We start from the raw sequence: 24,477 nt of genomic DNA, 5'->3' as shown, positions 1-24,477 counted from the left end.
AATATTCAAGGCACAGCACTATTTCAGCTCATTTAGCACATTTAATTGATTTGTGGGTGGCTAATCTGCCCTACAAAGGCCAAAGACCTTAACTCGCTAGAGTGTGGAACTGAGAAAAATGAAGATTTTTAGTTGTCCCGCCAAATTAATTATAGGTAGGACACTGGAAACCTGGCAATTCGATGTTTTAGTAATGAAAATGATCTACATAAAAAGTCTTGAGCTCAAACTTGACTTTCGACCACTATTTTAAAGTTACTGTTCTCTGCCTTTGTATTGTCAGCAAAAAGTGAGAAGTCATGCCAAGCCAAAAGGCAGTAACTTCCACATTATCAATATTTGGTTGCTGATCACCATTAACAAAATCATTATAGTAGGCCTGACACCTGTATAAAACCTAGTGATCATGGCATTTATTTTGTATAATTTACAATTACTTATAGCCATCTACTTATTGCTATCCTGTGCTTTGGTTGCATTCTGATGGCATTATTAGTACATTAGACATGACAAAATACCTCCATAGATATATTAGTCCAGCGTTGGCCTGACCGGGTTTAGGGCGGCGCTGAAGGCAGGTTTTTTGCCTTTGCACGGCAGTAATGCTTTAGCTAATTTAGTTTTCATTTGAAGCCCCGTCAAATGATTTACGGCATTCACAATATCTCTAGGGTGTACATTGTAAGCGGCAATTGTAGATTTGTTGTTGTTCCCTGAGTGCAGCTGGAATAATTTCATGTTGTCGAATGCACAACAGTGCTCTCTTTCTCTCCACCTCTGCTATGTACCCACCCTCTTTCACCTTGAATTCATAACACCAGTTTTCACAGCCTAATGAGAGTCTGGAGGCAGTGTACGGCATTCCTGGGTGGTGATATAAGCCGTACACCTGTGCACACTTGTGTACGCTTTACCAAACTACAGCCAAATGGTTTGGGCTTCAGAACCCAAGTGATTTTTCAAACTGAAGAACGAGACAAACCTGAACCCCGAGGCCAATCGGACTGCTCGATTCGTCACTAGCAAGCACGGCGTTCCAAAGAAAGTGAATCACAATGTTATTAGAATCCCGGGAAAATCTACAGCAGTAAATTGTTATATAAATGAAATGTAAAGCCATTTAGCAGACATGCCACGTAAGTCAGTGTTCATGCTTGTCCAAATTGATAGCACTTAACTCATTGGCAGATGAACCAAGGCTTGTTTCTGCAAATTAATTTTTCTGAATAAACCGTATGTTACGCTGCCTGTCAAAGACGGATGTCAGGCTGAAAGTTGTCTTCAGCTTATGATTACATGGAGCGTGCGGGGTTGAGTTCGGATACAGTTCAAAGTCAAATGGAGGAGACGGTATCTTTCCAAAAGAGCAAAAGAGTCTCAGAAGTTTTGTGGCTATAAATAAATCACAAGCTTTATTTTGCATCTGAGACCTCTGGATCCTCTCGAGGGCTTAGGCTTTTTGTGTAACAGCCTCTGCCGTGCATTGTTATCATGTAGTTTCATCCGCTTTGCATGTCTTTTTTTATGCTGTGACCTCTACTGCAATGACCCAGAGAGTTCGTTCCTGCTCCACAATGGCCATTAGCTGTGACCCCAATGTTCCTCTTTCAAGCAGACGCCAATATCAGCCTCCCAGACATTCAGTAAGAGGAGATAATGGCCTTGTCAGCCTCTCTTTCTGCCAGTTTTAAGAATAAAAACGCACTTCACCCAAAAAAGCATCCACCTCTACGTCTCCCATGTTTTACTCCCTTCTCTCTCAGGTGTTTATTTGATAAGTGAGTGGTCTGTAACATGATCTTATCAGAGAGTAAAAGCTGGAATATTCTACAACTTGTAAATCTGAACAGTTTTTAAAAACTAGGCATCACACACTTGCTGACTTTGTGAATGTTTAGAGGGGAAATCTGGGTATCATACACTAAACAACTGAGGATCTCACACACCAAATACAAGAAGATGCATGAAAAGTGAAATAGGCTCAAAATAACAAACATGTTTGATATCCACCAACTGATGGATTCACAGTCGGAAGCTAAAAAAGTTTTGTGCTTGTCCACTTTCAGCCACTTCCAGAGGTAGTTGAAAACGCATTGGTCCGGATTGATTTTGTGGTGTGTTCGACTCATGTGGTCGAATGCATTCAAACAACCACAAAAGACCACCTACTCTACGCCTACTGACTTAATGAGTAAACATTATGGGAAGAGCGCTAGCCAGACGGGATTTAAACTTGTCGGATGGAGACCCAAGTTTGGTTTGAAGATGAAAAACATACCAAGCACAATGTTCTATCACCATTCCTGTTTTCTAACATGCACTCACAGCGTGGTCTTGCAGCTTTCAGAGCAGAAACAAAGCTGCTGCTCTCCGTTTTCCATCGTTCCATCTTTTCATGTTCACACACTCTGTATGTAAGATGTGCAAGCTTATTTAGTGGACAAAAAAGACAGATTAAAACACCAGGTGTAAACAGGAATGTCACTGTCGTCTACTTGTGATCCGATTGACCAAAACGCATCTTAATACCAAGTGTAAACCAAGTGTCATGAACCCCCCCCCCCCCTGTGTATTAGTGGAGAGTGTCAGCAGTGATGTCCAGTCCGGAGGGAATGGCTCCTGCAAATTCAAAATAAAGAACAGAAACTAATGGATGATTGTTTAAAAGCACTTTAACTCTGCTGCCTGGTAAACCACTGTTTTCTCCCCTTCCTTTGGTTTCATCGGGAGTTATATTATGTTTGCCTGCTTAACTAACACATACTTCAGCTAATTTAGTTGATGTCATCTTGCTCACCTGTTGATGTTATAACCGTTACGAAGGCAATCACAAAAAAAGACTCCAAAATACACCTCCGACATTGCCGACGACATAATTCAGATCACAAACTTGAAAATAAAACAAAAGATGAAATTAAAGGAACACTCCACCGTTTTTTGAAATAGGGCTTATTCATCTTCTTTCCTACATTTAGATAGGTGGGCAAATGCATTTTTGTCTCAGTGCATGCATTGTTTTAGTTTGACGGGGTCGGCGCTAGCTTAGCTTAGCATAATGAATGGAATCCTTTGTTGCCAGCTAGCATGTCCTGAGTAAAAGTGATATAAAAAAAATATAAAAAAAAAATTATTACTTCTTGTGGCCTGCGTATTCACAATGAGTACAAATAGTGATGCAGATTAACACTAGGCCATTTCCTAGGCAGATATTGACTTATGTATTAAAGACTATATTAGGGGGAAGCACAGGCGAAGCACTGCTACTTGGGCGTAATATCTCTGCGCCCAAGTAGCAGTGCTTCACCTGTGCTTCCCCCTAATATAGTCCCAAGTCAATATCTGCCTAGGAAATCGCCTAGTGTTAATCTGCATCGCTATTTGTACTTGTTGTGAATACGCAGGCCACAAGAAGTAATTAGGTGTTTTTTTTTTTTGTTTTTTTTGTTTTTTATCACTTTTACTCATGACATGCTAGCTGGCAACAAAGGATTCCATTCATTATGCTAAGATAAGCTAGTGCCGACCCTTTCAAACTAAAACAATGCATGCACTGAGACAAAAATGCATTTGCCCACCTATCTAAATGTAGGAAAGAAGGTGAATAAGCCCTATTTCAAAAAACGGTGGAGTGTTCCTTTAACAATGGTGTTGGATAAAGGGTTAGTTTACTCAAAATTGTAAATTCTGTCACCATTTACTCACCCTCAACTTATTCATAAGCTCTATTAATTTATTTATTGTGCTGTATACAAAAGAAGATATTTTAAAGAACATGAGTAACCAAAAAGTTACTGGTCCCCATTGACATTCATGTGTTATTTTTTTTAAGTCCATTTTTTATTTTTATTTTTTAAGTCCATGGGGACCAGCAACTATTTCATTAACAACATTCTTCAAAATATCGTATTTTATGTTCAGAAGAAAGAACTTCATGCAGGTTTAGAACACCTTGTGGGCGAGTAAATGATGACATAATTTTTTGTTTAAAGTGTACTATGCCTTTAACTTAGTTTTACTCAGTATTTACATTGTACATCTGACAAAAAGTTGTGAAAGAGGAGACAGAACATACCAAAGTTATTATGCTTCTCTGTTTAATAAGTTCACTTCGGCTAATTTAGGTGAAGTTAACCATAACGTTACTTACCAGTTGATGTTATCACTATTATTCATAATGATGGCAATGAAAGGCTCCAACACACTCCATCGTTGCAGATTGCAGATGGCATTATCCAGATCACAAACCTGAAAATAAATCAAAGCATATACGTGAAAATATTGTTTAAAACCCGCACTTAAACAAGGGTTTCGTCTATCTCACTTTACCTCAGTAACTTTAGGCTATTTCACGTTAGTTCGCTGCGGTTAATGTTAAGTTGTTACAGTCGACGACTCCGCCCACCTGATGAGCCAACTTGCGTTAAAGAGGCAGAGGAACACACAAACATTATTTTTTATCGTTTTAACTAAAGAATATTTCGGCTAATATAGGTGAACTTAACTTACTCACCAGTCAATATTATCACCCTGACAGCGACCCGGCCAACAGTCAGGAAAAAAGGCAGTAATAAGGCACCAAAACAATTCTGACGACAGTCAGGAAAAAAAGGCACTAAAACCATTCAGACGAAAACAAAACGATAAATCATGTTAGTTTGTTGTTAACATAAGTAAAAACATTTGAAAATGTTTGTTTTACATAAAATAGAAATAATATACTAACCTTTTTGGTGAGTTACATGATCTTTTGTCCGTGCATTAACTGCCACTTCACATCTCAAAAAACACTTGAAAAGAAATCTCTCTTGCCATTGGTCAGTTTTTCGCAGGCAAGTTCACTACTGTAAATTGATTTACAGTAGTGAAGAATTACAATAGTCACCCTATATTTTCCCATAATCCTTTGCTGTTTACAGTAACATACTGTATATATATATTACAGTATCTTACTGTACATATTACAGTAAAATACTGTTCAAATTACAGAAATCCGTTACAGTGTATTTATTTTTTAATTAGCCTCATTTCTGAGACTAATTTCATAGCTAGCAGTTTATGTATCCTAAATAAACACAATTAAATGATATTTTGATTCTTTTAAAAATACTTAGTTCACAAGTAAACATTTACTTAGATTTTTCTTTGTTTTCTTAATAATCTTAATATTTTGCCTCATGCTCTTAATGACACTTGTCTTCTTGGGGGGAGACATTATGTGGAGGAAACAATGTTCGGTGTAGTCGAAATGACATCATAACTGTATTTTTTTAATGGTCTATTTTATAAAAGAAAAGTTCAGTATTTCCCCCCTAAAATGAACTACATTCAGTAAACACTGCACTCATCACACAATTATGCAGGGCTTTTAAGACAGTATGACATATTTAACGTTAAATGTGATATATTCTTCAATCCCACACAGCCTTGATTTTGTTTGCTTGAATTAAAATATGATTAACTAACCTCACTAATGTCTTTTGGTAGAAGCTGAAGTGTCCCTGTACCCTCAAACTCTGACAAGCAGAGGCACCGCTGCGTCGTTCAAAGAAGCTCTGTTTTTTGATTAAAATTAATTATTGTCTAACTGAGCAATTCCTTTCCTTTTAATGTCCTCGGTGGGTGTAATTAATTGGAACGAGTTCCTCTTAAGTTGTTTTGCATGAAGCACATTTTCCCTCAAGGGATCCGTCTTCCCCATGAGAGCAAGTAATTCCTCTGACATTAGTCCCTTTAACCTTCAAGCCGGTTAGTGTGTGGGGGAAACTGTGGTCTTCAGGCTTGCGGATCTGTCCCCGGAGGAATACGTAGATGTACACCTGCCCTTGTCTTATTAGAAAAAGTGAGGTCAGGGAAGAGATGTTCTCATGAAAAAAACACCTGAGCTCTCTGAACTCCACCGTACATTTTCATTTGGATTCAAAGCAAAGGCATGCTAGACGGTTTGACGAGGTCAAAGCTTTAAACTCGGCATTACGGGATTGATTTTTTTGTTGTTGATGGAGAGAAAGGGGGTGTATTCGACTGCGTTAAAAGCTTAATGGCACTCCCCAGACAAGCCTCAAACAAGGGTAATGTAGACAGAATTAAATGACTGTCTAATTAATTAGAAGAGCGAAGGCTGGGAAGAAACAGCAGTGGCTTCTCATTAGAGCGAGTTTGCGAGTCTCTAGAGAGTGCTGGTTCCGAATATTATCCGGTGCGAGCGACATTTCCCAGCAGGCTCTGGTTGCTGACACATGCACGCACTCAACCACCCGTTGTTAGCGTCGTAGCTGTGTTTCCGCATTGTGTTCCCTCAACAACAAAAAAACACTAGAAGAGAGGATCACGGAATAATTAAACACGCCCACTTTGAAGTTTGTTTTCTTGCCTCAGGATGTAATTCTGTTTCAGCATTTGTTGTTGTTGTCGCTCTGACCCAGAACTTAATGGACGCGGCGCACGCCTGTTATAGCGTGTAACGCCTACAGTGCGAGCATCAAACGGCAACACTGCAAATATCTTGTACATCTCCACTTCCCCCTGTATCTGGGATCATCTCTTATCTGAAAACAAGTTCTAGTCAAACTGAGAATCATTTGGACTAGAGCTTTCCGACTTGGTTGGTGTGAGAGCTGTTTTCCGAACAAGCTGTTGTTTGATTCTTTTAGTGAATCAGGTGCTTAAAAGACATTACAGTATCAGCAATGTCAATGTTATTAAAGTCCCCCCAAAATGCAGCCTAGATAGTAAGTCCTTGGTACAATAGAATCTGTCTGCAGCCTGCAAGACTTCAAGTTACACCCCTTCAAGTTACGTCCACTTCAAGTTAAGCCCACTTCAAGTTACGCCCAGTTCAAGTTACGCCCCTTCAAGTTACACCCCTTCAAGTTACACCCCTTCAAGTTACACCCACTTCAATTTACGCCCCTTTAAGTTACGCCCCTTTAAGTTACGCCCCTTCAAGTTACGCCCCTTCAAGTTGCGCCCCTTCAAGTTACACCCCTTCAAGTTACGCCCACTTCAAGTTACGTCCACTTCAAGTTACGCCCCTTCAAGTTACACCCCTTCAAGTTACGCCCCTTCAAGTTACACCCACTTCAAGTTATGTCCACTTCAAGTTACACCCCTTTAAGTTACGCCCACTTCAAGTTACGCCCACTTCAAGTTACGCCCCTTCAAGTTACGCCCCTTCAAGTTACGCCCCTTCAAGTTACGCCCCTTCAAGTTACACCCCCTTCAAGTTACGCCCACTTCAAGTTACACCCCTTCAAGTAGGGCTGGGCGATAAAACGATAACGATAATTATCGCGATATAATTTTTCTCACAATGAGGGTTTATGCAAACCCAATCTAATATGTTCTGGCACTAATATGGTCTGTTCTGGGCTACTGCTGCAGAATTACATCCAATAGAAAATCAGATCTCAGAAAGTGCCCCAAGCCACATAAAAACAGTAGAATCTAATCCTTGTAGTTTTCCCCTGTCCACATCCCTTTAGGTTTCAGTCTTTGTAGAGAGAATTGAATGCAACAGGAGATTAGATACAGAGTTCTGTAGGTCCTACTATGCACCTCTGAAAATGTGTTCCAGTTTACCACACCTGTTGACAAAAGAAGAGACGGGTTCATGTGTAAAACGTTCAGATTTTCTGGTAGCAGTTTTTCCTCAGTATTCATTTTAGTATTTGTGTGACACCACAGCAAGAAAAATGTGAAATTAAAATAAACACATTGTCTAAAACAAAAGCATTAGTCTATTGTATAATTTTAGCACTAGAACCTCGACTTTAATCATAACCTAGGCCCAAACATGGACAGATAAAGGACAAATGAGGAATCGTCACTCAAAAGCACCACAGCTGCACAATCGTAAACTGTCGTAAACTGGTATTGAAAACAATAAATTAGGCGGGATGCATTTACATCTATTAGGTGACATCTTACCCATGCATTTACAGTTTAATAATGGCAAGTGACGCACTCATTGCTTTATTCCACAGTGTGTGTTGTGTACTGCAGCACTGCGCTTGTTCATGTGAGATCCTGTCTCTGGTCTGTGTTCCTCTTGCATGGCTCTGTGTGTGTTTGAAGTCTAGTGTCTGCTTTAATGAGTGTTCTCCAGACTTGTTCAGCCCAAACCACACTAGGCCTGTGCTGTCCTGAGGCCACTGCAGTGCCACTGCGCTCTCTCTCTCTCTCTCTCTCTCTCTCTCTCTCTCTCTCTCTCTCTCTCTCTCTCTCTCTCTCTCTCTCTCTCTCTCTCTCTCTCTTCTTTCATTCTTTCCTTCCTTTCCTATAATTTCCTTTCCTTCTGTCTTTTTTCTCTTTTTCTTTCCTTTTCTTTTCTTTCCCTTCCATTCTGTTTTTTTCCTTTTTTTTCTTTCTTTCCCTGTTTTTTTCTTTTGGTGTTTTAATTATTTTTGTCCTTCCTTACTTCTTTCCTTCCTTCCTTTCTTCCGTCCTTTCTTCCGTCCTTAATTCCTCTTTCTTTCTTTCTTTCTTTCTTTCTTTCTTTCTTTCTTTCTTTCTTTCTTTCTTTCTTTCTTTCTTTCTTTCTTTCTTCATTTACTTCAATCCTTCCTTCTTACTTTTACTCTTTCCCTACTTTCTTTTGTCTTTCCTTTAATTTTCTTATATTGTTATTTCTGTCTTTCCCTTGCATTTTTTATAATTTTCTTCTTTCCTTTGTTAATTTCCTCCTTGTTTTCTTTCTTTCTGTCTTTCTTTCTTTCGAACCTTCCTTGTTTTTTTCTTTTATTCTTTCTTCCTATTCTTTCTATTCCTTCCTTCCTTTGCTATTTCTTTTCTTTTTTCTTTCATCCTTTTTCTTTCTGTCTTTTTCTTTCTAACCTTCCTTCCTTGTTTCTTTCTTTTATTCTGTCCTTCTATTGTTCCTTTCTTCCTTTCTTTCATTCTTACCTACCTTCCTTGTTTCTTTCTTTTATTCTGTCCTTCTATTGTTCATTTCTTCCTTTCTTTCATTCTTACCTACCTTCCTTGTTTTTTCTTTTATTCTGTCCTTCTATTGTTCCTTCCTTCCTTTCTTTAATTTCTTCCTTGTTTTTTTCTTTTAGTCCTTCATTCCTTTTCTTTCCTTTCTTTCTTTCTTTCTTTCTTTCTTTCTTTCTTTCTTTCTTTCTTTCTTTCTTTCTTTCTTTCTTTCTTTCTTTCTTTCTTTCTTTCTTTCTTTCTTTCTCTACTTCCTTCAGTCCTTCCTTTCCTTTTATTATTCCTTTCTTCCTTCTGTCCTTCCCTTTGCATTCTTTTTTTTTTTCCTTTCTTATTTAGTTAATTTCCTCCTTGTTTTTTATTTTATTCATTTCTTTCTTTCTTCAATCCTTCCTTCCTTTGTTTCTTTTTTCTTTCAATCCTTCATTTCATTTCCATCCTCTTGCTTTCAGTAACTCACTCTCTCTCCCTCCCTCTCTCTATTGCTTCATTTGGGCTCCAAGCTCATACACCCCCGGCAGCTTGTCTTCTGTCTCCTGGGAGGTGATACTTGGTTTTGATGTATAAATCATCCTCGACTCCTCAGTCTTTAATTAATGACCCCCATCTGTCCTTGCCGGGTGAGTTTGAATTTTAAAATGCTGACACACCAAGCAAACAAGCACCTCTGCGACTGCCTGACGCAACAAGCCCCTGAGTAAAGCAAGCTATCAGCGCACAGAGAATAGGCGGTCTGACATAGACACCCTCGCCTGCTCCGAGGTGCTTCCAGCCCATTTACCTAGCAGAGCAAGAGAGATAAAGCACGAGAGAGGATGAAAACCAGTCGTCGGACAGAGCAGGGGCAATAATACTTCCGTCCATCAGTGGGCCAGACCAGTAAGGCTCTGTGTGTATGTGTGTGTGTTCATAGGCTTTTCAAGTGAGCCCTGCCAGAGTTTCTGAAGCGGTTATGGAGGCATCAAAGACAAGCGCCGCGGTGAGTCACCGGCTGCCTTTTACAATCTATTTACTGGATGTGTGCAAGACAGCGTTTCAGACCATAGATGGGGGGTGCGGGGCGTGCAGGTGGACAGGGTCAGGCTGCATCACATATGCATGAATAGCCAAACAACACAAAACAAGAGAACATAAGGGCTCTGTTCTCGTTTTTGTATGCCAATGTTGCCGATGTTGTTGTTCCCATCGCTCCTGCCATTCAATCCGTTTGGGCTTCTTTTTGTTTCATGTCATTAATATCAGCTGTTCATCTCAGCGCTGTGTTCATGTCTTTCTCTCCATTTATCCCACTGTGGGGGTCATCACTTCGTACAGCTGCTCGTGTAGCATGGCGGGGTGGTTCTCTTCGAGTTGTCGCTCTTTATCTTTATCTTTCCAACTTGTGTTTGAGTGAAGCATGTGCAACTCTTTTATCTAATTACATAGTTCTCCACCTCTCGCCATTGTGATGTCACACAATTCAGAACCAATGATTTTCAACACCCTCATAAATCTTTCGTATGTATGTAGTGTAAAAACCCATTCCTGTGCAATATTTGACATGCCAGTACTTCACCATCCCTTTTTCATGAGCTAAAGAAACTATCTCACAGTGACCCAAATACACAAGTTCTGACTTCAACACTTTAAATTAAACTTGAATTGCTACAAACCTGTTTCTACAAAGTACATATCAGAGCTCATGAATTAGGACACACTACCCCCCCAGTGTAAAGTCTCAGCCCAGCGTGCACAGTTTCTCGTTAGTGACGATTAGTGGTCGTGGTGTGGAACTAATTTGCTGCTAGTTGCTTGTTTTGAATCTAATCCGTCTTTGTGGGATCTCTGTGGACTCTGTATGATTTATCTATGCGCACCTACACTAACATTGTCATCCGCACAGGACAAATCTGACGCTCTCAAAAAACACAGTTTAAATCCTTTGAGAGGAGATATATTATCTGATACAGTTTTCAATTCCAAATGTAAAAGCCTGTTTTCTAGCACGGCATTTTGGAAGTGTGCATTCAATGTTATAGTAAAGGGATAGTTCATGGATATTCTGTCTTTTTTTTTATAATCCCTTTAATGGCATACAATTATTATATTACAATTATGTTGTGTACAATACCATTCAAAAGTGTGGGGTCCGTAAGACTTTTTAATGTTTTTGAAAGACACTTATTCTTGTACAGTGATATTGTGAAATATTATTACAATCTAAAATAACTGTTTTCTATTTTAATGTATTTTAAAATGTAATTCATTCCTGTGATGGCAAATCTAAATTTTTAGTGTCACATGATCCTTCAGAAATCATTATAATATGTTGATTTGCTGCTCAGGGACATTCCTTTTTATTACTTCATCAATTTAATGTGTGAATAAACCGAGTATTCATTTCTTAAAAAAAAAAAAAAAATACCCCAGACTTTTGAACTGTAGTGTATATATCATATCTTGATTGGATTAAAAGAAAAAAAGCTTGTCTGTGTCAGACAGAAAGAGTGATTCATTCTGTCTAAGTGCCATGTCTCTGCCATTCCAACAGCAAACCCTTGAGAATAACTTAACCAATCTGGTGAAGAGGAACAGTGAGCTGGAGAACCAGATGGCCAAACTCATCCAGATTTGTCAACAGGTGGAGGTGAGTCCAGGCAAATGCATCATTATAATCGTCATCCTTCACATCACCATCATTATCATCATCATACTCATTTCATTCCACCTTCAGTTATTTTCCCCACATCTGCAGATGTGTTTTGACAGTTATACAAACAAATTACTTTACATTTTATTTTTAGTGACAACGTGGTTCTGATTTCTTGCCCAAATGATTCTCAGATTCAAGGCTATTCCAGGGTTGCAGTTACAAAATGTTAAGATTAACAAGATACATTAAGATTAATGTATATTTGATAGTTAAGTTATTATTTAGATATGATTGTTGCAGTTATATGATTCTGTGTTTATATGAATGTTTTATGTGATTGTGTGGGTTTTCTTCATGTATCAATGAATGGTGTTTTTTTTTTAATTCACAGTCCAGTAGTCGCCTGTATGAGCAGCTTTTTTCATGGCTTGTCCTGTAGTCCTGTATTGACATTCATTTTCTTTCAATTTAATTGCTGAGCCAAAGGCTAGAAGAGCCTCCAAGACTGTAGCATACTAAATGTCCTGACCATATTTGTGCAGGACAAAGCTCTGAGGACATCAGAAGTTACAGGGACTGATGGCAGCTGTACAAAGTACACAGGCTACACCGTGATTTCAATTTTAATGAACATTTAAACAAACAGTAAAACAATTTGTGCGTTTCAAAACGAAGCCAAAGAGCGGTAACTGGTGTTACGGTGTTCTGCCTTGGTTTATCATGGGCTTTTGGAAGTTACTGTTAAGACAACCCATTATTTTCTCAAGAAAACAACGGAATTGACTCAAGATACTTATCTACGTGATAAAGGAGGTCTTGAATGTGCCAAAAATATCAATAACTAATTTCCGACCAAAAATGAAGTTACGGTCTTTGCCTTTGCACGGAAGCTTTGGTAAGTTGTAAGGAACACTATATTGAGTCCAATCTTTAGTTTAAACTGATAATTGTTTGTTTTACTCAAGTTTTCGCAGTTTCTCCTTTTAAATCCAGTCACGCTGCAGGCTCTTTTGCCAATCAGTCCGGCACAGGGGGGCGTGTTCCGGCGGGAAAGTGACGTCAACGCATTCCCTCTATACTCTTTATATAGCCCCGCCCCTTTTCAGCGCTGCGCTCGTTGTGTTCTGTCTTCCGGTTTGTATTTCCACAGCATGAAGGTAATTTTTGAACCAACCTCTCGTTTTAAAATCTTCTCAGTCTACTGACATTTCTTATGACATCCGCTTCAAACATTACAATGCTCATGATAACTTTCGTTAACTCTACAATATGTAAATACACACCACCAGCTAATTACTCTTTGACAGCGATGTAATAGAAATATATAGAGCTACAGCAAAAATGGAAGTTCAAACACAACAAAAAGGCTGCACACTTGTTCTCTGGTGCATAAAGTCTATATTTGTAGCTGCTGTTTGGTAGTGATGTGGCATATTTATGCATACACATCAGCACACATGATAAACGGTTCTTTTGAAGGTCAATTAGTATTTATCTTTGAATCAAAGCTTATTAAATGCAAGACAAACAAGGCACCAGGGATATATTTAGGCCTTTGCTTGATGTCACCTTGAACATCGGCTGAGGAAGTTGTTCTTACTCCAAATTATGACTCAAGATCAGCACTAAGACATCAGGCACAAGGGAAATTCAAATGCGAGCATCCTTTTTAATGACTCTGTCAGGATGGTTGTCCTTGCCGTTTGAGAAAAGAAAGCAGGTGACAAGGCATTGTTACTTCATTAGCTGAATCCGTCTTGTTGAACCCCAGGGGGACTGCATGCGTATCACGTCTCTGACCTCAGCTGAACCGCACATAAAAAATCTGTGCATAGCACCGGCTGCTTTGAGCACACAAACAAAGTAGATCACAACTCAGCTGAGTGAGTTAGTGTGGAAGAGGGCGTACAGTTTGAAGCATTTAAAAACAGCTTTCTGCAGTAAATCCCCAGCTACATGTAAGGTGATTTAAAACCGTTAAACCAATCCAAAAAAAGGTTTAACTGCCTTCCGTGTGATTTTTCTACGTAATTATTAAAGTCTAGATCCATTATTCAGGCCTGGCTGTTGTAAGAATAATCATTGAACAGCTTGTCAATCTTCAGAAATCTCTTGAAGGCCAGGCCTGCTGTGTCATGTTTATTTGAAAGGCACAGTAAATTATTGAGGATTGAATGAGGTGTGATAATGTTAAAGCAGATTTCAGGAACACTGCAAATTAAATGTCTTGGAGATTAAATGCTGAAGGTTTGACCCAAAATTCCTCAGCTGTGAACTTCGTTCTTCCTTTGAATTTATATATGAACTGGCATGAACAGTAAATGTGCATCAGAAAATTTACTTTTCAAGCAGCCAGTTAAATTATGCTATTTTGCTCTTTACTCTTGTAGTCATGATAAAGTACATAGTGTATTCAGTTCAGTTCTATCCATACCTTAAAAAGGACCATTTAAACACCTTTACTTCTCAAATTATGAATATTTTTACTAAATGATTTATGTTACTGCTTTAACAAAAAATACAAGTTTCACATTTCTGATTAGAATAAAAATTCTGTCATCATCGTCGCTCCAAACCTTTGACTTTTTTTCTTCAGTGGAACTCAAAAGAAACTATTATGAGAAATCAATGTTGTTTTATGTCCTTACAATGTAGATCAGTAAGGTAAATTTGTATTTTTGTTGTCGTTGGTGTTTTTTTTTTTATCCCATTGACTTTCATTAAATGTACAAAGACATTTGAAACATTCTTCAAAATATCTTCTTTTGTGTTCCACTGAAGAAGAATGTCAAATTATGACAACATTTCCATTTATTTCTGTTTATTTCTTTAAATCCCTTGTAATGCTGCTATAGTTGAGTTTCAATTGTAAGTGCATTACTGTGGCCAAACTGAGACCCAAAAAGCATACAAATCAGAATTATCTTCCATGGTAATTAACATTTTGCCACATATGCTGATAATATAATGTGAATGTGCTATAAATTATTTATGTAATAATAATAAAAATGCCCCAATTACCCAATTTAGCCAACCAAAAGACTTTGAGATGCTTTCTGCCTGTCAATCATTTTCACAGGACAGCCCATATGAGAGACGCAGGAAGCTGTCTGATTTTTGCTGTGGGTCATTCAAGTTAAGCAGCATATTCAGCCTCATAAGCAGTTTTCAGTTGTTAGTTTGAACTTGTATGAAAATTTGACTTGAGTCAATGTGTATTGAACACATCATTACTTTGAATTCTGTAACTTTCCCCTAGAGTATATAGCTGGGTATGGCCCTAAGATGTCTGTCAACAAGGGCATCATCTGGAATGCATCACTTTCTGTTTTAAGGGTAACATCTGCTAACATCAGAAAATCTCAAAGCAGATTCACACAAAAACATCTGCTTGAGTATAGTTAAACTAGCATTAAACAGTGAGTCAATGCAATGTATTGCAGATGCAAACTCTCTACAAATTTTGTTATCCAGATGAAAACACACATCAAATAGACCCTTCGGCATTCGTGTTGTATGAGAGGAACATCTGCAGTGATGTTTACTGCCGTCTTTGTAAGCGGTATATGAAACATAGCATATATGGCTAAGTTTTCTATGAATTCCATTAGACAAAGTGTTTTAAGAGATGTCCTAAGAGAGTCCCTGTATAAATAACTCATGAGGGATGCTGTCAGGGGACTGAAGGTGTCTGGGGAACTTTGCACTTTCAATTGGGAATTTCCATTTTAGCTTTGGTGATTTGAAGCCTGGCCTCCATCAGTCCCTTGCTTGACATTTCAGGTGCTCTCTCTGGGCCACTGTGGGTTATTAGCCCTGTGGTGCAAAGGGACACTTTGTTTTGTTGCTGTTCCACCGAGTGTACATGTGTGCAGCAATGTGGTGAGGGCCGCCACGCTGTGATGCATATGCCTCTCTCTCATCCATTTTTAACAGGGCCACTTGGACTCTCCGGTGATGAGACAGGCCCCATAGGAGCGCCTTGTACAGCCGTGCACTTAGAGCACTCAGACCTGCCCCATCTGTCAGCATATGGGAAAGATACACAGTAATCAGAGCTGCCACAAAAAACAGACCTCTGCTCAGTGGCATCTGTTCAGCAGCACTTTAGATTGTTTTTGTACCCAAACTGAACCGCTGGAGCTCATTAACAACCTTTTTTTAGCAGCCAGTGTCTTTCCCGCCCTGTGGATTAGCAGATTAAGGATGTGGCAATATGAAGAGATAAAGGTCAGGAATTGATGAGCTTCGTCAATAATGAGTCTTGCGGCAGTCATTACATGCAGTGCACATTATCATCTGGGCTTAATCCAAAAATAACTTGAGTAAATATGTGCAGGCATTCTTTTTACGGTTAAATGTGCACAAAAAAAAAAAATCCTTGTGGGATTAAATGCTGCAAAAATGGTTTTCTTACTCAGTAGACAATTTTGTCTTGTTTTATTATTGTATAACTCAGTTTTTCTTCTCAGGTAAATGTATCTTGGTTTAAGAATCCTGGATAGCAAGATTAAAAGTAGTGATGAAGTAGTTTTTGTTTTTTTGTATAGCAAGGATATTGATATTGCTAAAATAGCTACAATATTCTGGATTACATTTTTTCATATGTATGTATGACAGTATGAGGATCCAATAGGGTTACAAGGTTTAGTCACAAGCTCTTTTTAATACTTTTTATTGGTTAAATATTTGCAAAACCCACAGACAGACGTAAAGGGTGACTACTTTTAATAATTTACAAAAATAAAAAAGTACGAAATATGGAGATGATTTTTTGACACTGACATTATAATTGTAGATATTTCATGTATTTTTTATCTACATTTTGACACTGCTTGATACATATTTATAATTTATCCAAAAAAGATTACATCATCATAATATCTGTGTACTGAATTGTTATTTGTCTTCTTTCTCAAATTTATATTTATCCCTCAATATTGTGTTTTACTTTACATCTCACCACCTTTCCCTTTCTTTGTTTGGATTCAGATGTATAACTTTTTAAACTACCATATTACTTCTAAACTTTTTCAGCATTTCATGCACTGGTTTTCCTTCAGGATTTGCAAGTCTAGCTTATTTTGTGGCCTACATTGCACAATGTCACAAAGGCACTATGTTAAGTTGGCAAAATGGTCCCGATGGAGCAAGCTAGGGTATTCGAAAATACATTTACATTGCATTTACTTTTATTTAGTAATCTAATGTAGTTTTGAATACCCTAGCTTGCTTCATCAGGACCATTTTGCAACTTAACATTTTCAACATAAAATCCATGTTAAACTGCCTTTAAGACTCAGCATAAGTGTTTGTAAAGGGATTGCAGACTCTCTTTTTTTGGTACTAGACCCCAATCCACAATGATACAGTCTTTCCTGAGTGTCCAATAAACATTAATCCAGTCCAGGCCAGTCTAAATGCGTAGACAAAGTGTCTGTGCGCAGCACCACACTTTATAGGTGTCAGCATGTGCCTGCCAAAGTGCGAGTCAAGTCAGCCTTCAGGGTCTTTGCTGACTTACAACAGGCCAGTAGGGTGAAGGCGCTACGGTAAAGTGGGGTCACACATGACTTCCCTACCAACCTCAGAAGAGTCCTTTATTGTCCCTAGAAAAGCTATGGGGATGTATTTAATCTCCAGTGGAAGGCCAGCGTGCTAAGAGGTCTGATAAGGAACACATCAACTGCAGGAGACATCCATCAGTGCACTCGTCCACTGAGCCAGAACGCGCAGAGATAGTGGTGGATAGGGAGAGAAGGTTGCTGTGCTTCAGACTAACTTTATGTGTCCTCTGGCTTTTTTTTATTCTATTCTATTCTCTAGATCAGCTGAGCGATGGAATTGTACCAGGCTTTGTGGGATCGATGACAGCGAATCATCTAAAAGATAGTAAATGCTCAACTTTGTGCAAAATACCAATCTTTCATTGTGGATAGACTGACTGACTGGGTGTTAAATTGGGCATTTTGACTTAAAGTTAGCATTTTTCTGACTATAATGATGCATATGTTTTAGGGATGCATGATATATCAGCCACCATATCGGTATCGGATGATATCAGTTCATTTTTAATGTTATTGTTATCGGTCTAATAAGAAAATTTGTCTGATATATCAGAGCAATAAATAATGGATTATTTCCTTCAGCTGAGACAATTCAGATGCACACTGTTCACCATGATGGTTTTGAATTGCTTGAAATATGATGGAAATCATTTCAAAAAAGGAAAATACAGTTCAGTGCAACGTGTGCAGCAAGTCTGTCATATAGGTAGACTACATAAAATGAATATGAGACCATCATTATAATTCTGTGTTTGGGACATGGCTTTTAATGGTGAGACTTTTGTTTTTGTAATCATGCTCTCAGAAATTACATAAAAATTTGGATTTAGATTTATCGGCCAATATATCGGTTATCGGCTTACAAACATAAAGAAGTTATCGGTATTGGCCAAAATGTTCATATTGGTTCAACCTACTACGTTTGATGAATTTATTGACTGCACATTTGGGCTGTCCTGTGAAAATTATCATTTTAAATGGGATCGAAGCCATAACAGTAATAAGGAATGGTGTGAATTAATTGTTTTATTATCTGTTTATTTAAGTGTGTGCGTGTGTGATAAACACAAATGAAGTGGGTCAATCTTGAATAATAATCTTTGTGCATGGATTGGGTAGTACTGTGATGGATTTTTGATGGGATATCACTACCTTGTGTAATTACTTACAGGGATGATCTGAGGAAGGAATGTCTGAAATGTCTTCTTTCCGTAATGACATGGTCCACATCACTCCAGACAGGACATTTTGCATAAACTGAAGCAGAGACGCTGGGGAAACTTAATTATTCCAGTGGACTGATTAAGTGCCATTGTATTTCTTTATGCAACTCTTTGCTCTTATCTGCAGGTGAACACAGCCATGCATGAAGCCAAGCTGGTGGAGGAGTGTGATGAATTGGTGGAGATAATTCGCCAGAGGAAACAGGTCATTGCTGTCAAGATCAAAGAATCCAAGGTACAGTTTCTCTCTATTTGCACCACCGAGACAGATTGGGGCGGCCAGAATTGTAATTTTAAGTCAGACTTGTATCTCGCACTTGGGTCATATTTAAGAAGGTTTTCGATTTGCTTTTCAATTTATAAATATCAAGGTGGAAGCTAAAACGTTTTAGCTTATTTCATTTTCACCTAAAAATGGAAATTTCATAATTGAATTACACTCATTCAAGAAGATATTTTATAAAATATCAGAAACTCATTCAAGAAGAAATTTTGAAACACAAAGTTTGTTTGTTGTCCAAATAATGAATGTCAGTGGGAGCCCAGTGTTGTTTTGTACCCTTTTGACTTTCATTGTATGGACAAAAACAGCTAAAACATTCCTCCAAATATCTTCCACAGAAGAACGAAAGTCATACAGGTTTGGAATGACTTGAGAGTGGGTAAATAATGATGGCAGACTTCATTTTTTGGGGAATGTTTCCTTTAAAACACACATGGCAGAGAAACAGATTTTCAGAGCTCAAGCCTTCACTCACTTAGAGAAACCTATTTGAATTCGATTCTCGACAATATGTCACACGGCGCACAAATACAGGGTTGACATTTCTAACACATCTTTCAGAACATGTCACTACCCCTGTTATAGCAAGAGAGAGACTGTCAGGCTCTGTTGGACCCTACGCTGTGCGGAGAGATTGATGTGTCTGATGACAAGATGGAGAAAAAGCAGAGGAAATCACAGCATATTTTCCCTGTGTGAATTAAAAACTCCCCTTTTTAAACGTGTGTTAAGGTTAAGCTGGTGCAGATGAGTAATAATATGGTTGTGAGGGCATCAGTTGTGGCTGTGGAGATCTTGTCAGAAAGTCCACAGGCCAAAGTGAGGTGGCCGTCGAGTGAGGTTGCAGTGAAGTGTAAAGATGCTACTTGAACAGGATTGTTGAAGTTATGACAGGAAGCTTGGCTGGTTGAAGCGGACCCTGGCCATGTGGCATCACTTAAGATGCTTCCCTTGTGTAACAGAAACCGGGCCTCGATAATCCGCACCAGCAAAAACATAAACAGCAGGCCAGTACACTGGACAGCACTGTTCTCCTCCGGGACACTAAAAAATAGAAAATAACTAATGCTAAACTAAAGATTTTTTTCTTTACAAGGGCCAAAATATAAACAATGGAATGTTAATTTGCATTAAGTATATGAAGAAAAAGGGGATTTTTTTATGGTTTTACTGTGTATATATATATATATGCATATGCAGTATATGCAGTAAAAATAAATGTACTGTAAAATAAATTTGAACAAAAATTTCATAATGATATTACTTAACAGTAGGAAAATACTTCCGTCCAAAACTGAAGAATCAGATTTTGTGCTCCAGTTCATCTGTGTGTAGTGTTTTGTGTTTGACAGTGAGCATGCAGCACACAGGCACTTTATCTTGACAGCCTGAATTCACACTCTTATCAAGTAGGGATTTGAGCTACGAGACAGGCCTGTGTTTCTCTGTTTTAGGGTAGTGTGATGTGAGAGTCCCAGACAAATGCAGTAATCTCCATCAGAAGTGTCTACGTAAGGCCTTCAGTGATGTACTCTCGAGCGGCAGCCCCGAGTTGACATGCACAGCCTGCAACATGAGATTATGTCTGGCCTTTTGCAAACATCAGTAATGCAGCTCCAGCACAAAGTGCCTGTAACTCTAGTATTAAGGAGGCTTTTGGAATCATAAACCCAGATGCAAAGATTAAGATTTGAGCTAAGGCTTTAGCTGTTCAGCCTGGTTTGTTACTGGTTTGTTTTTGAATGATTTTCTATATATTTTTCTGATGAGGTCCAATTTCTTTAATGCCGTCCTGAAATTCCTAAACTTTTTGGCAGTAAACCATCTGATCAAAGCGAATCATTTGAAGCTGTCTTTAAGAAATGCGGTCAGATTCTGATTTGATCTAATGCAATCCACTGTGGCACAGAGCAACGTTTTCTTCTCTCCTAATTTCTTGATTTATCTGAATGCTTCCAATGATTCCTTCATGTCAAACATCTCATTCCTCTATTGAATTACACAGTGACATAGGCTAGATCCTGCTTAACCGATTTAACTGGCTTATTAAGGAAGCATAGCTAATGTCTCTCATTCTCTCGCAAAAGAAAATATTATGTATACGCACATGAAACATGCGGTTATATGAGTAAAAGCTGATTCATAGTGAATCTGTGGTCAGGTAATGTGGGCGGTATGAGCAAAATCTTATTTCATGCTATTGAATATATTATATTATGGCAGTGGTATATATACGATTGCTTTATATAGCTGGAAATTCTTTTATTTTTTCTGTTAATTCAACTCAGTATGTTTCATAACGAAGCATCGGATGTAGTAATGCCTATTTTTGGAAAATCTAAAGAATTATATATGCTTTGCAGATCAAATGCACAACATTACATTTGATTAATTTATTTTTGTAATGAATCTTGACGGACACAAACCAAAATATATTCTCATACACTACTATTAAAAAGTTTGGGCCCAGTCATTTAAAAAATATATATGTATAATAATACTTTTTGTAAGCAAGGATGCATTCAATTGATTAACAGTTAAGACATTAATCTTGTAAAAAAAAAAAAAAAAAAAAAAAATCAACTTACAATAAATGAAGTTACATTTAACTTTCTATTTGTCAAAGAATCCTGAAAAAAAGTATCACAGTTTCCACAAAAATATTAAGTAGCACAACTGCTCTTTTAACATTGATAATAATAGAAATGTTTCTTAAGCACCAAACCAGAAATTATTTCATATTCAAGACATTTTCAGAAACATAAAAAAAAATAATCTTACCAACCCCAAACTTTTTAACGGTAGTATAACTGTATGATACAGTAAGCCTGGATCAGTGCAAACTAAGCACATTCAGAAACACAGTGAATCTAATATTAGTCAATTCTAATTTGATAAGCCACATTTGAAGTCCTTGTAAAGTAGCCGAAATAAGCTGACCTGTGACCACACATTAGTTAAATTCTATATTAATGCAGAGAGATGAATTTTATACAAGGACCGGGAAAATCTACCCAGCTAGACACTAGAAATATTAAACATTTAAAGCTATTTCAACATTAAATTAGATTCTTTGTACAGCGGTCTGAATTTGGCCATACTCTTTTCTTGATAACATCTCTGAGACTTTGTCTAATTGATTTGGCTCACAATTTTTTTACAGACATCCAATACAGCATGAAATATGCATTAGATTTTCCTTTCGGACGTTTTAACAGTGCTAATTCAACATTTGTATGAGTCTTTAAAGAGTGTTCTATGTTTTTTTAAGAATTAGAGGATTAGAATCCATCACTTTATTGTTTCTCTGCTGTAATTACACAAAAAAGCAAACAAAGCAAAGTGCTCGTTTAGCTCTGATGATGAGCCAAGGGGCGATAATGAGTTTTTGATTTAAAAAAAAAAAGCTCCATTAGGGTCTATTATTTTTCAAACACCTTGCAGAACGTAAACATATGTAATATTAATAGCTTAGCAAGTTGCGTTAACTAACAGCCCCATACATTTATCTCTCATATAACACTGTGAATAGATTGTAATAGGCTTGTGTGTTGGGTTTAGGTGATGAAGTTGAGGAAGTTGGCTCAGCAGATTGCGAACTGCAGACAGTGCCTGGAGCGCTCGAGTGCCCTCATCACACAGGCTGAGCACAGCCTGAAGGAGAACGACCACGCCCGCTTCCTCCAGACGGCCAGGAATGTGGCTGAGAGGTGAGACTGCACACACACACACACACACCAGCACTTCTTACCGCAGCCAGCGTGAAGGCAACTTTCAGCTACTCTGCACATTTCCTGGTGCCGCCCCCTCCTTTCAGCTCTGTTGCTTGTGGCTTATATTCACAATAATACAAAATATGCCTTCAGGACTCAATATTTAACAATATTTGTGCAACATCAGGTGTGGAGAAAGACTTTGTGGTGTCATGCTTTTTACAAAACTGGGATTTTTTTGGTGCTGTCTGATTGCCATCTATCAACCCTTGCTATTATAAGCCTGATCATCACCTCTCCAAATGCCTTTCTGGCTTTTTGCAATACTGACTGTTAGGATATTGAGTCTCAACTGACAGCTTTCAAATGCTTGCATGCGTTCAAGCGCACATGCCTAACAGTGATACAACAGTGTGTGAGAACAGTCAAATGCACTTCTTGGTAAAAATAGTCTTGGTGAGCAATGCATGTAAACAGTTTGACATATCTGTGCATTAGACAGTGTAAATGCAGCATAATAGACCTGATGCTGGGTGTATAATAATATTAAAGCTACACTGTGTAATTTGATGTAAGTTGATTCTTAGCAAAAAACACTTTGTTCTTTCAAAATGATATGTGCTCATTAATGTGTAATTACTTCTACCAACTAATCAAGTATTCCCGTAAGAGTAGAATCTGCCATTTAGGATACATACGAGTGAGTCGCTCGAATGGCGGCAGCCATGTTGCGCCTCCATCTTGAAAATACATTAGCCAAAGAGGGACATACCTGGAAATTCAAGCCTTTCGCGTTTTGACACTCAGTGGCACCGTGACGAATGCGAGGGGGAGATTACTCGCGACTGCCGGCAGATTTGAATTAATACGGCCACCGTAGGAGTTAAAACGCCCTCGGAATGGGAGGGGCTAGAAAGTAATATTCAGTTGGTAGTCATAAACAATTTCACCGCTAGATGGGAGAAAATCCTACACAGTTTAGCTTAATAAAACAACAATTTTGACAAAAAAAAAAGAAGAAAAAAAACTGCTTACTTCTCTTAATGTTTTTGTTGTTGTTCTGAATTTGTGACTGTTTACTTTATATATACTGTTTTATATACATATATACGTTATTATTAATATTTATTATTAATATTTAAACAGGCAATGTAAACCAAGGAGTGTGGTCAATAGCATTTTTGTTTGCTGTAGAATCCTTTTTTTTTTTAATCAAGAACCTTAAAATTGTAGTGGTTTTAGGTATCCCTATCCCTGTCCCTGTCTTCTATATTATTTGAATTTGCCGCACACATTTCTCTGCATTTGAGTGCTGCCAGATGCTGTTTATAATTGTCACTTCGGGTGAAATCACATCCAGCCTGTCTGTAAATAGACTGTTGTAAATAGAAACATTTATAAATTAATCGCCAATGCCTCTTTCCACCCAGAGTTGCCATGGCCACCGCCTCCTCCCAGGTCCTCATCCCAGATGTCAATCTGAACCAGGCTTTTGACAATTTTGCCCTTGATTTCTCCAGAGAAAAGAAAATCCTGGAAGGACTGGATTACTTGACAGGTAAAATCAGTGAGAAATCTGAAACCACCTTCAACGAGTGTTTTCCTTGTATCTAGTGCAAAGTTAATGAATACATGGCCAGAGTTAAATCAGCCATCCTTGGCGGAACCAAATCAATACGTCCTGTCTTGACGCTTGCCTTCTTTTCCAGCACCCAACCCTCCCTCTATACGTGAAGAGCTCTGCACAGCCTCTCATGACACCATTACAGTGCACTGGACTTCTGAAGATGAATTCAGCGTCACCTCCTATGAGCTTCAGTACACCATCTACACTGGCCAGACCAACTTCATCAGTGAGTCTAAATACACACCTTCATTTAATATAAATACATCCCTCATTTATACTTTTCAACTGCTTTTGCTTCTATACACAACCGTTACATTAGAGCTTCTACAAAGGCTGAATAGGAACATTTTGCAACTTTTGTAAAGAAAAACCATTATAGCCTAAATATTATAGAAAACATGTATGTGACTGTTTTTTTATTTATTTAATTTCAATTTATTTAATTTATACAGTACATATACATTACCTTTCAGAAGTGTGATTTCTGTAAGAATTTTTAGT

General features: G+C 38.1%; 1 protein-coding gene across 4 annotated transcripts in view; it reads left to right on the top strand.

Annotated features, from left to right (window-relative positions):
• Nucleotides 1-24,477, top strand: part of mid2 (midline 2) — a 162,007-nt gene that overhangs the window by 118,089 nt on the left and 19,441 nt on the right. For 3 of the 4 annotated variants that reach the window (XM_081383582.1, XM_081383581.1, XM_081383580.1), the window contains 6 exons: nt 9,845-9,910; nt 11,462-11,557; nt 18,481-18,588; nt 22,198-22,346; nt 23,780-23,907; nt 24,059-24,202. In XM_081383582.1, coding sequence (XP_081239708.1) covers nt 9,845-9,910; nt 11,462-11,557; nt 18,481-18,588; nt 22,198-22,346; nt 23,780-23,907; nt 24,059-24,202 — 691 coding nt within the window. The remainder of the gene's footprint in view (nt 1-9,844; nt 9,911-11,461; nt 11,558-18,480; nt 18,589-22,197; nt 22,347-23,779; nt 23,908-24,058; nt 24,203-24,477) is intronic. The other variant, XM_081383583.1, reaches the window with a different exon arrangement.

This window comes from Scardinius erythrophthalmus (genome assembly GCF_964197995.2).
Source record: "Scardinius erythrophthalmus genome assembly, chromosome: 13".
Taxonomy (NCBI): Eukaryota; Metazoa; Chordata; class Actinopteri; order Cypriniformes; family Leuciscidae; genus Scardinius; species Scardinius erythrophthalmus.
The sequence above is the reverse complement of the archived record's forward strand: the minus strand, read 5'-3'. Positions and strand labels throughout refer to the sequence as shown.